General features: G+C 38.3%; 2 protein-coding genes across 8 annotated transcripts; one reads left to right on the top strand and one right to left on the bottom strand.

Annotated features, from left to right (window-relative positions):
- The first annotated feature begins 104 nt into the window (after positions 1–104).
- LOC105566021 (vacuolar protein sorting-associated protein 18 homolog) lies at positions 105–7,880 on the top strand. 5 transcript variants are annotated; one of them, XM_012019700.1, is made up of 19 exons: positions 105–351; positions 561–668; positions 743–926; positions 1,094–1,428; positions 1,519–1,566; positions 1,922–2,111; positions 2,421–2,542; positions 2,838–3,053; positions 3,246–3,362; positions 3,423–3,535; positions 3,625–3,736; positions 4,037–4,219; positions 4,616–4,933; positions 5,085–5,220; positions 5,326–5,547; positions 5,699–5,850; positions 6,051–6,148; positions 6,548–6,859; positions 7,012–7,880. In XM_012019700.1, exons 2-19 carry the CDS (start codon positions 588–590, stop codon positions 7,073–7,075), a joined length of 3,003 nt encoding a protein of 1,000 aa, XP_011875090.1. In that variant the 5' UTR covers positions 105–351; positions 561–587; the 3' UTR covers positions 7,076–7,880. The 5 variants fall into 5 exon arrangements, with proteins under 5 accessions (XP_011875090.1, XP_011875089.1, XP_011875087.1 ...); XM_012019699.1 differs by having other exon boundaries at positions 105–360; positions 570–668; XM_012019697.1 differs by having other exon boundaries at positions 105–360; positions 564–668.
- On the bottom strand, positions 7,526–12,110 carry LOC105566022 (DNA-3-methyladenine glycosylase-like). 3 transcript variants are annotated; one of them, XM_012019703.1, is made up of 6 exons: positions 12,012–12,102; positions 11,361–11,518; positions 10,897–11,047; positions 10,455–10,661; positions 9,899–10,108; positions 7,526–8,486 (listed from the first exon to the last, which is right to left on the bottom strand). In XM_012019703.1, exons 1-6 carry the CDS (start codon positions 12,028–12,030, stop codon positions 8,086–8,088), a joined length of 1,146 nt encoding a protein of 381 aa, XP_011875093.1. In that variant the 5' UTR covers positions 12,031–12,102; the 3' UTR covers positions 7,526–8,085. The 3 variants fall into 3 exon arrangements, with proteins under 3 accessions (XP_011875093.1, XP_011875092.1, XP_011875094.1); XM_012019702.1 differs by lacking the exon at positions 7,526–8,486 and adding an exon at positions 8,827–9,349 and having other exon boundaries at positions 12,012–12,110; XM_012019704.1 differs by lacking the exons at positions 7,526–8,486; positions 12,012–12,102 and adding exons at positions 8,827–9,349; positions 11,633–11,804.
- Between the last annotated feature and the right edge of the window lie 507 nt (positions 12,111–12,617).

Raw genomic sequence — 12,617 nt, 5'->3', positions numbered from 1 at the left:
GTAGTCTATAGTGTACACTAGTTCAGGAGTGCAGCAATAAAGAACAGACCCCTAGAAACAGCCAACCCGAACGCACCTGTGTTGTACCGTTGCGTTCCAAAACTCATCGAAATAAACGTTTCGACAGTTCGAAAGTTATGCCGCCGAGTGTACCCCCATTATGCGTCACTAGCGATCAGCTGATATTGTTTGCCGTAAAGAATTTGGCGTCCGACCCCTGATGCCACGTGCATCAAATCCATCTGTACTTTTTGGAGACCTACGATGGCGCAAAACGGTCGAGTGAGCTTATTTAAAAGACGCAAGAATTTTTAGGCTTACTAGTCTCCCTCCTACGTTACTTGCCTCGAGGTAAAACCGGTGAGTGATACAATCTCACTTACTTGCATCGGAAACTCTACGCTATTCACTTTATTATTAATTTGAGTTCTTTAAGCTTTATACGATTTTTCTGCAAATTTGGATCTTAGTACGCGTCGTATTAGATGTAAACATTTAATGATACTCTGCTGCTACATTTTTTAATAGTGTGGTTTTAATATGTTGCAAACTTATTTAAGTAGTTGCAGATTTACTCAACGATCAAGATGACGTCGATGTTCGACCAGTACGAGCAAGCTTCTCAGCGCTCCAAGCAAGTACTGGCGCCACCAATTCGTCCCGATATTGTACGTCCGTTGCCAGACACCAATTAATGGAAATAGTTAAAGGCAGTCATTGCAATCGCAGCATTGTTTTACAGAGCACAGCTGGTTTCATACAAATGAAGCTGCAGGATGATGGGCCGATATTCACCAAGCAGAAGGTCAACTTTCTGCCGTCGGACAAAATTCTTCACTTGGCGGTCAGCAGTAACACAATTGTGATCGCCATGGCTAACAACATTTTGCTACGCATCGACATGAAGCAACCCGACAAAACTGAAGGTGGGTCAGGCAGTCGCTTGCATCTTTTTACTAACAATACATAAATAGTAAAGGTTTTCTCAGAAATATTATTTGGCTCGTTTTATTGTATCAAGTGTACGTTAAATTACATGTACTTGTGTGAAAATTAATTCTTCGCCAATAGAGCATCGCGCTTTCGCTTCCAGAAATCGACATATCCAAGTATGCGTTGAGTATGAAGATGTCCGGCTTGTTTCTGGATCCGTTGGGCCATCACCTGCTGATAACTTTGGTGCCGAAGCACGGAGATAATCCGCCGCCGGAGTTGTTCTACTTGCACAGGAAGACGACGAAGCTGAAGCAGGCTGGCAAGTTCAAAGGCCACGAGATCACCGCGGTAGGTTGGAACTTCTCCAATGCCTCGGAAACGAGCTCCGGTCCCATTCTGCTGGGCACCGCCAAGGGCCTGATTTTCGAAACGGAGATCGGCTTGGAGACTGACAAGATTTTTAACACGAGTTTGGAGCAATATTGGCGTCAGGTATTGATTGCTTACACGCTAATAGGGCCATCATTTCATTTATCTGTGTATAATACCCTTTCACCATTGCGCTATTCATTTTTAACAAAGCTTCCGAATTACTTGCCTCTTTATGGTTCGAAAGAGGCAGGAGGATTGGTAAGTTCATTTGTTCTTTTTTATATTTATATAGTATGTCTATTATAAGTACGCGATAGATTCAGATTTCATTAACATTTCACTTTAAATAAATAATTAGAAAATATTTTCTAGTAACGTTATCAAGCTTTGTTTGGCTGTGAAAGAGAGCTACGAACGTTGAAAGCTATTTTGGTATTTTCATGAAAGATTAAAGCTGGTTGGAAATTTATAACAGTAATGCATGGTCGAAATGAAAGAAGGATAATATTAATATCTTCTAATTATTTGTATCTTGAATCATTATTTAGATATCATCTGTGCATTCTATCTGAAATAATACGAATCACCGTTGATATTGTAAATGTGATTTTAGGTGTTTGACATTGGAAAGAACAGCAAGCCTCCGATCACCGGAATAGAATTCCACAAAATTCCCAACTCGGATAAATACGTGATTATCGTGACCACTCTCATGCGAATTTATCAGTATATCGGTGCCATTGGCAATCCCGAGGAGAAGCCTCTCTTGCAACAAGTATTCTATAGATATCTAAACGCGCAAGGTAAGAAAGAAATATTAAAAAACGTTCTTTATTTTGCACTTTCAATATCCCTTAAACATTCAAATCCTCAAACAACTCGCAGTAATTCTGTAACGACCAATATACATATATAACTTGGTTGTAATTAGATATAAGAGCAAATTTAAATATAAAGTTATCGATTTGCTTCGCTCATCCATTTCGAAATATTTGCAGCAGAAGCATGCAAAGAGAAATAAAAATGAAAGAGAAGAATTGCTCAATCTGAGGAAATGTAAGAAACGTTGGTGTGAAAAGCACGTTTGAATAAATAAATACGTTACTTTACAGAGACCTTTAACGAAGTAATAAATTCCTTGCCATATTCGAAGATGCAATTTTACTATCCATCCCTAGGCGTCCTGCCAAAGTCGTTTGGATGGCTGACGGAAGCTGGCATCCTGCATGCTCAGGTATAATTATATATATGTTAAATACTATATTTCTATGTTATTTTTAAAGATCTAAATGTTAATGCCGTGTAAATCTAAACGTGCATTTCTCTTCTATACTCGATTTATCTCTATGGCTCATTGCTTCCCCATTTTATGGAAATAGGGAAGCTTGGATAGCTCACTCACAAACTTTGCGATTTCCTAAATCTTGTTCTTTTTACGTATAAGCACTTGGAAATGTTGGACGACCTCTCCTGGGGTTCGTATGGCTCGCGTTGAGAATTAATGAAGAGTGCATGATGATCGGTTTTAGGTGGACGCGAAACCGGACGCGAACAACGTTCTGGTGAATCAACGAATGTTGACGTGTCCGGAAACGAGTCTTATGGGCAGTAACGTCCCGCAAACCACCTCGGTGCCATTGTCCTTCGTGCTGACGGAGTTCCACGCGTTGCTGTTGTACCCGGATCACGTGAAGGGCATATCGCTCTTAAATCAGGAATTGATATTCGAAGATATTTACAATGACGTACGTGCGCATCCCAGCAGCTCTTTATCATTATTACGCTGATTAGTTATAAATACTGAGAGTTAGGGAATTGAAAGAGAATGCGTTATAATTAATTTGATAGAGCTTGATTTTATAGAATTCGTGTAATACTCAAATCTTGTCGCATCTGTACATATATAAACAAATCAAGTGTGATTTAATGATATTTAGGCAGTCGGCAAATTAATTGGCATCACCAAGGATCCGGCAACGAGGTCGATTTGGGCTTACAGCGAGCGAGCTGTCTTCAAGTACAAAGTAACGAAGGAAGACAGGAATGTTTGGCAGGTAAAGAGACTAAGGATGTAATAATTTTGTTGTGATAATAACAACTGATCTTTTGCTCAGGTATACGTCGATAAGGGTGAGTTTGAGTTGGCTAAGCAGTATTGCAAAGACAATCCGGCGCATAACGATCAAGTGCTCGTGAAACAGGCAGAAATGCTCTTCAAGAATAAAGAGTAAGTTTGTACGTTGGCGTGTGTATAAAGTTTCATCTGCTTTTACTTGGCTTCACTTTCGTTGTAATATTTTGAATGTCACTTTGCAGATATGAGAAAAGCGCGCTAATATATGCTGATACTCACTCGTCTTTCGAGGAGGTTTCGTTGAAGTTTCTGCAGGAGTGGCAGATCGAAGCTTTGAAAACGTTTCTGCGCAAGGTAAACAATAAGTATAAGAAAACGATTTTATTATCTAGCAGTTGTCTTGTTCCGAAATAAAAATTAATTAACGAATATTTACATTAATTACAACGACTACAAAAGTAGGTAGTCTAATGGAAAAAAATGTATTATGTTTGTTATATGTATACATTGAAATTTAATTTATCTAGTGTACAATTTCAAGCCAATTTTCTATTTTTACATTTTTGTATAAGCGTTTAAAATTCTGGAAACTCTTTAATATTGTTTAATTCCAAAATCACAATTATTTATCTTAATCTGATTACTTGTCTTAAGAAACTCGACGGTTTGAAGACGCAAGACAAGACGCAGATAACAATGATTGTTATTTGGGTAACGGAACTGTTTATGAATCAAATGGGAGCTTTGCGTAGCAGTAACACGTCCTACCTTCACGATTCGCAGTATACAGAATTGCAGAAGCAGTTTGACAGTTTTCTCACCATTCCCAAAGTCGAGGTACTTGGAGAGAATATACGAGTCGAAAGAAGAGAGTATACAGGATGCTTCTCAATTATATTTCATGAATGAATGGAGTTAAAAAAGAAAGTTGTACAAGTGCAAATCGGGTGATGGGTATCTCTAAAATTTTCTTTAATTATATAATTAATTATAAACATGATAAAAGTTTTAAAATTTTTTTCTGATATTTCACATACTTTTTCTTGTTTTTGACATCTTTTTACAATTTTAAATTTATCAGTTCAAGTATTGATATTTTAGAATCATAATTAAGAATCATCCTGTGAATTTGAATATTGTAATTTTGTGTTCCTTTTTCAATCATCGAATTAAATCGATTTATCACAAATTTAAAATCAACTTGAGAGGCGCTAACTGGAACTTTGTATGCAGGAATGTATTAGGAGAAACCGCAGCACGATATACGATTTAATGGCTAGTCACGGTGACAAAGATAATCTGATACGTCTGACAATAATGCACTGCAACTACGAGGAGGTGATTCGTCAGCATCTGTACAAGAATAACTACTTGGAGGCACTCGGAGTACTCAAGAGTCAGAACAATAAGGACCTCTTCTATCAGTTCGCTGGAATCCTGTTGCAGGAGTTGCCAAGGCCTACGGTGGCCGTCTTGATTTCGCAAGGGTCATCGCTGAAGCCGGCGAAGCTTCTGCCAGCTTTGGTCTCGTGCAACAGTGACGAGAAACATGTAAGGAAAAAGGAAGCGCATTACTACTCTTATTTTACAATTATCGACATAATAATTACTAAACTGTGACACGTACACACATATCAATAACAGTTGGTTATTAATTGAAATTTACGTTAAAGCTTTGTTGATAATTTCTCATTTTTCACAGGCGAAAGAAATTATTAAATATTTGGAGTTTTGTGTGTACAAACAAGGCTCGCAGGAACAAGCAATTCACAATTTCCTTCTGTCCTTGTATGCGCGTTACAAGCAGGACGAAGTGATGCGATACATAAGCTCTCAAGGTAAACATTTCATGCCTTTTTTAATGGATAATTTACTTCACTTATAAATTAGTCTGTTGTAACTTTACTATCTGAAACAGAATAATCTATTGCTGTTATTTCTAGGTCAAGATATCAGTATGGTGCACTACGACGTACATTATGCGTTGCGATTGTGTCAGGAAGTGGGCTTGACGGAAGCCTGTGTGCAATTGTCGGCTTTACTCGGTCTCTGGACCACCGCCGTGGATCTCGCGCTCACGATCAGCGTTGATCTCGCTAAGCAGATCGCCGCTATGCCGTCGGATCATGACGACGAGTTGAGGAAGAAACTGTGGTTGAAGATAGGTAATTTAGAACGAGTTTTTAATCAACAATCATCTTAATTCGATTAAAAATGCCAATGTATTTTCGATAAACTGATGACAATTTGAACTTATAATTGTGTAACTTGTTATTAAAATTATTTTTTAATATTTTTACCGTCGCATATGTGCAGCGGAGCACGTGGTGCGAGAAAAAGACGACATACAGCAAGCAATGGAGTTTTTACAACACTGCGATTTAGTTAGGATAGAAGACATTCTGCCCTTTTTCTCCGATTTCGTCACGATCGATCATTTCAAGGAAGCTATTTGCAATTCCCTGCAGGTACAGACTACATCTGTTTTTTTATTAGATTTTAAACTAAATTTTTTTCTCGGTTTTAAACATCTGATTTTTATATTTTGTATTTTAATGATGCTTTTATATCGCGTCTATTAAAGGGCTAATGAAATTCAATACAAAGATAAATATTTATAAGCAACAGGACTTTCGTCAAATTTCCTTTTCTCTTTTAAATATAACAGGAGTATAACCAGCATATACAAGATCTTAAGGAAGAAATGCATGAAGCCACGAAAGCAGCAGAGTTAATACGAAACGACATTCAAGCCTTCAGAACCAGGTATTGATAAAGCGTTGTCCTAGTATTTTAATTGCATTCGTTAACGTTGCGTCTACGTAACTTGTACTATGTAGATCAGCTATTTACATCAGCTGTACATTGAAGTACCTGAATAAGAAAATCAATACTTTGAAATACTTTGGAAGATCAATAAGTAAAGATTGATCGTTCTCGGATAATGAATCAGTATTTAATAAATAGAAATTGCGCTACAATAATTAAAGTAACAATTTGTTTCTCACTTAAATTTAATCTAAAAAGTAAAATAAACAGAACTCGGATATGTTCAGTCTATCAAAAATTCTGTATATGAAAAATGCTTTATTACAATATGATTATATCAGCCACCGTCCACATTTCTATTCTTAATTTAATTACAAAACAACGTTTCTTTTTCAGATGCACATTCGTGCATGCACGGGACACGTGTAATACGTGCGAGGTGCAACTGTTGCTGAGACCCTTCTATGTATTTCCCTGCGGTCATAAATTTCATAGCGATTGTTTAGTAGCGGCGTTAACGCCGATGCTGTCTATGGACCAGAGGACGAAACTGGCAGATCTTCAGCGACAGCTCACGGCTATCTCGAATAGGCCCGAAGACACCACCTCGACGATCTCCGTGTCGTTGTCCACGAGGGACCAGATCAAGGCTGATATTGACGACCTGGTCGCCTCGGAATGCCTTTACTGCGGAGAGCTTATGATAGAGTAAGTCTGGTAGTTAAACGGTTAAAGAGAATTTTAATTGCAAAATTCTAAATAAAATTGAAATGAATATTTTTTTAGAATGTCAAACATGAACGTTATATAACATTTTATAATTTAAAACTCTAATGATTGAATGTGACGATTATTTGCAGATCGATAGACAAGCCATTCATTGAGGAAGAGGATTACGAACGCGTAATGAAGGAATGGATGTAATGAGATTTTCCCGCTGAAAATGTGATAGAGCACGCTTATCTTTTCTTCCTTTTTTAAAGAAGAGATTAATTGCGCTCCATATTATACATATATATACATATACTCGATAACCATAGCTCTCGGTCATACATTAATTATCAAATCTCAGCATTAAGTCTTTGAGACTTGATATTTTCCAAAGTTTTACGAATTTTTTTGTATAGCTATAATCAGCTTAGGACAAAAGCACATTGGAAAGATATACAATATATTGAACTTGAGCTTCAGACTTTTAGATCGCATAATCATGAAGTTATTAGGATTATTCCAATTATTAGTATTACAATTTAGATCCTATATGCATATATATGGCTATAATTTAAATCGTATTTATGTATATGTATATATACATATATAGGTCAATTTCCTATTAATAGAGCAAGCTTAATTCTTACAATACAGACCCAATCATTGTAATAAATTCGATTACTTTAATCGATTCATTGCCAAAAAGATCGAATAATTTATTTACATGCCAGAAAGAAATATATACAATTTGAATATAATATTGAGATCTTAATCAATACGGATGCCTTATAGTACACAATTTATTGACGACAATTTCATAAATCATCAAATTTATTTTAAATCTTCGTAGAATTGTTACTTCACAAATTAAGTGACTGTATTAATAATAATTATAAATTTTTGTCAGCTTTTTTATGCTTTTGTATAAATAAATAATAGGCATGAGTTTAAATTATCAGGTTTTTTTACAGAATATTAAATTGAGAGACCCCAAGTAAAACATTTTATCGAAAAAAAATAAAACAATATAAATTGTTTCTCGAAAAAGAAACGAAGAAGTTTGAGCTTCGTGGTTCTCCAATAATAATTCGGTATCTCATTCGAATAACTGATTTTTTGCTTCAGATTCAGATTTATGAAAAATGTTCTTAAAAATGCGCTCGATGTAAGAATATTGGACTTTTTTTTATGTCGAGGCACGCAAATTAAACTTGATGGAACGATCAGGCTTCAGCAGTTAATTCCATCTCCTCCTTCTTGTTTTTCTTGCTGACGGACTTGTTGCCATAAACATAATAGCGCAAAGGTTTGCCCGCCCATTCCGGACCGCAGCTGTCGATTCCGATCCTGGGACACTTAACGATCTTGAAATCCTCCAACGCACCATCGTCTTCGATCCACATACCCTTCCAGGTACAAACAGAATACTTGTTGTGCTGTCTATCGAGCTGATACGCCATGCAGAGCTTCGACGGGCCGTTGCACAGCTCGTGCAATTTTAGATCAGGTTTCTTCGTCTTCGAGGTATTCGTCTTTCCTCGTTTTTGGCTGTTACGCTGATCAGCCATGCACTCCACACCCTCTAGGGGATCGACGGCTCGCAGCAGCACCGCAGCTCCGTCACCTAAGACCTTACCAACAATGAAGTGGAGATCTTTCGAAGGTACAGACTTAAAGAACTACTCTTCTAAATTGCTAATCCAGAGATATGTGGTAGTTCCATGAAATGTGGCATTATAAAATACGCTTCTTTTCGTGTAGAGGCATCAACGGTTAAAGGATTCAGTGAAAAGGTTTCCCTCAGATTCGACTACGACAAGGATTACCTTCGACCTTAAGCTTCTACAATTCGAAATCCGCTTAAAAAATGTATAATTTTAGACTCGCGATGCAGTGTAAAATGATACAAGGAGAACTAAAATTATAATTTAACTATTTAAAACAAAAATCTCTAATAATTGAAAACAACTTTTCAAGGAGAAAGGTGTACATGTATTTTTGAGCAAAAATTCGAGATTTGCCACGTGAGTACAGATTGGCGCAACACGTTTTGTACTTTCGCATTTAATATTTACAAAGTCTAACTTATCGCGACGTAAGCGTGTTTCTCGCATTCAGAATTTTTCTCGTCTACGCTGGCGCTTCCCAGTACATAATATCGCGTCCTTACGGCGCGATTGTCGTTCGACTTAGAGATTTCGGACGGTACGGCTACTATGGTAAGGGACCTTACAAAGGGTTGACTCTCGAGCCACAGATTATTACACGCATAAGCGAGCTTCCGGTCGAATGCGTCCTGGTCGATCGCAAACGCGTCGCAAATCTTCAACGGACTATTGCAAAGCTCGTATTGCTTTAGGCGCGTCGCACGTCCCGCGATTTGTTTTTCTCTTCCGTTATCCTTACGCCGCATATTTCTTAGCAATTCCATGTACTCGAGGCCCACCAGCGGTTCCACCGCTTTGATCAATACATGCGCATTCTCCTCTAAACGTTATTTAGTATTGTAATACTAAATACATAGTGCACTACTAAATTGTAATTCTAATATAACGCATTAATAGTTTCTCTCGGCAAATAAAAATGCAATTTAAAATTGCGAAAACGTAACATTCTCCCTCTACAGATTTATTCTCTTCTTGCATTGTTTTTGCTATGAACAAGTTAGGGGGACAGCTTTCGTTTTTATATTATTTTTATGGTCTTCATTTCACGGTGGAAAGAAGACATCTCTTAATATCTCGTGCATCTAATAGCGAATTCGATTGCTCGCACTAGTGAGCATTGGGTGCACACTAAGGCTTGTTTATAGTCAATATTCTTATGTTTAACTTTGTCTTAAATACACGTTCGAAGAGTATTTAGCCAGAAAACGATCCGTATGGATGCTATACAGATCATTTTACCGGCTAAGAGATATTTCGAGAGATATTTAGGACGATTCCTATAAGAATTGGCTGTAAAGCTTTGGTGCGCACTAGTGCAAGCAACCGAATTCGCTAGATGTAAAAGAGAAGTCGATGTTTATGTACTCACCTTGGCTAGAGATATTGAAGCAGTGGTACATGCCGTACGTCATGTAAACGTACACAGTCCCCGGTGGCATGTACATCGGCAGGTTGCGAGGCGTAACTCTGTTCTGGTAGGATTGCGACGCCCTGTCGACCCCACCTAAATACGCCTCGGTCTCTACGATCCTACCCTTGAGGACAGTCCCGTTCTCGAGATACCTTACAAGTACTTTCCCTGCAGGAGAATAAAACTAGCTTGTACAAAAATGGACCGATGCCAACGAGGGGTAAATCGCTGAGAGCATTGTGGTGTACAGATTTGTGGCGTTACTAGGCATTTTTTGGGGTATTAGGCCTTGCTGGCGAATTATAAAGATAAAATGAGATAAAAGGATAAAGTAACGCCCACTGGACATTAGTGGGCATTGGTGTACATGATTTTGGCCAGCGGTTTACCCCTTGGATAGAAAAGAAGCTTATGGAACGTTTGTGGAACTGTCACATTACTTTTCGAGAGAGAAAAAAAATGTTTAATGTAACAAGTATTGTTATATATAAGAGAAGTTGAATTCCTTGTCAACCTAACAGCCGCTGTGCCAGCTCCTTGCAGGGAGCGTCGAAGAACTCGTACTGCAATCGGCCGGAAGACAATTCCTTCTCCCAGGGCGTCACGGGGGGATCCTCTAACTGGCTCAGTTCCGCCTTCATCATCTCCAAATCTACGACTGCTCTCACTTTTCCTTTACCGGGCTTTGCGTTCGGTTTCAACTCCTCCGCTTCCTTTCCTCCTGCATAAACGTATATTATTGCAGCAGATAGACGAGTGTACGGATGTATGTTTACAGAGACAAGAGTCTTGTAATGGACTGATTACGCCCGGTCTACAATGAGTTGTTAGTCGTTAGTCAGAAGTCGGAACTATATGTCGGTCCTTTTTCTTCCACCCAGAAAGGAAAAGGATCAACATATAGTTGCGACTTCTGACTAACGACTCATTGTAGACCGGGCCTTAATCTTACAGACCTTCAACGTGAGTCGCCACTTTGGGCGCTCTCTGAGAACCCTTGGATCTTTTGGAGGATGCGACGACCTGACGGTCCGTCGTATCGCCCGCATTTTCGGTATTTCGACTTCGCAAGGACTTGAAATTCAGTTTTGGTTTCTCTGACGCCACCTAATAGAAAGCACAGTAATGCTGAGGTAAATGCGCATCTCTTTCCGTCATGTAAAGGCAGTTGCAATTTGAAAGTAAGAAATATTCCTGTAATAGAAGTCCAGCGTGTTTAGCTACTTAAATTAATGACTTGATATAGCGTTCGAATTCTAGTTTCTTCGTATTAAAATTGTTAAATAAAAAACATTCAAATGAGCTCACAACTTCCAAGAAAAGGATAAGAAAAGTGCTACTTCATTCTCGAAGTTCCGTTGAAATAAATTGGCACTGTCGCTCTTATTCGTGGCAACTGTTGCACGAAATGTAAACAAACCGGTGCTTGAGTCTTGGCTGTCGTATCCTCGTCATTCTTATCCTTGTCGATGTTGTTCTCCTGCTGAATCCTCGCGGCCGCTCTGGTTCGCTTCATCAATTTGCCTCGTGCAAATCCAGTCGTCCCTAAACTTCCAACGGCTCGAAAATGAATTATTCCTACGCGAGACAACAGTGTTAAGGTTAGTCTAACCGGCAGTATTCTCGGTTAGGACTAGGTTAGAAGTTGAGTTTATAGCGTTTTGTATTTCACGGTGTTTAAATGTTAATTACCAAATTGACGACTATTTTCCTGGAGATTTTAGAATTCTAAATCTCACAATCTTTTAGAATTTCTATACGATTTAATAACTTTTAAAAAAAAAGTTTCCTAGATTTTTTAATACAAATTCAAACACTTTAGAAACGCCGAGATCTTTTCTAGAATTCCTCTTATATATTCGAAATACTCGAAACTTTTCATTCTATAATTTTCAAAGAAAAACTTATAAACTCTGAGGAAGTTTAAGGAATCTTTTTGTGATCTTCGCGAATTTAAAACGTGAAAAATAAGAAAAAACGAGATATTACGTACGAGAATTCTTTTCGGAATAAAGATGTGATGATTGAGAAAAAATTAGAGGAATTAGAGGGTGAAATAAAAAGAAATTACCCTTGGTTATCTTTAGCATCGACACAAACTATATTTCACGAGCTTTTCACAAAAATAATATAACTATACGAAAGGAATGTAATATCTAGGATCCTAAAGTCATCTGTTTTACCGACACGTTCGAATACAAGTCTGTTCGCGTCGCATGTTCCAACATGCTCCCGCTTGCCCCAACGACCAATGCCGTCACTTAAATCTTAAATATAATGACGGTATTGGTCGTTGGGGCAAACAGGAGCATGTGGGGTGTGCGACGCGAACAGACCTTTAGTGTAGCCAGTTCAGTTACAATAAACAGACATATTAGCTGCGATCAAACTTGCTACAAATACTGCGAAGTCTTCTTTTCCGTTTTTAAAATAAAGATTAGCTTAAGAAGAATGAAGAAGAGCTTCGGAGCATTTGTAGCGGCAGCTTGACCGAACAGCTTTTATGGGAAAGTAACCGACTTTCGAACTTATGTAACGCTGTACGCTCATTGGTTCATCGAGCACGACGCGACTCGTGACGTGGAAACGCGCCCTAAGGCGCAGCCATTGTGAATCTTCGCGAGCGACGCGCGGCCGGCGTGCACTTGAATTTTCGAATTGTCGTGAGTACTCTTTC

The sequence above is a fragment of the Vollenhovia emeryi genome, unplaced genomic scaffold, assembly GCF_000949405.1.
Source record: "Vollenhovia emeryi isolate VEMERY1.0 unplaced genomic scaffold, V.emery_V1.0 DF939147.1, whole genome shotgun sequence".
Lineage (NCBI taxonomy): Eukaryota > Metazoa > Arthropoda > Insecta > Hymenoptera > Formicidae > Vollenhovia > Vollenhovia emeryi.
Note: the sequence above shows the minus strand (reverse complement) of the source record. Positions and strands in the feature narration are given on the sequence as shown.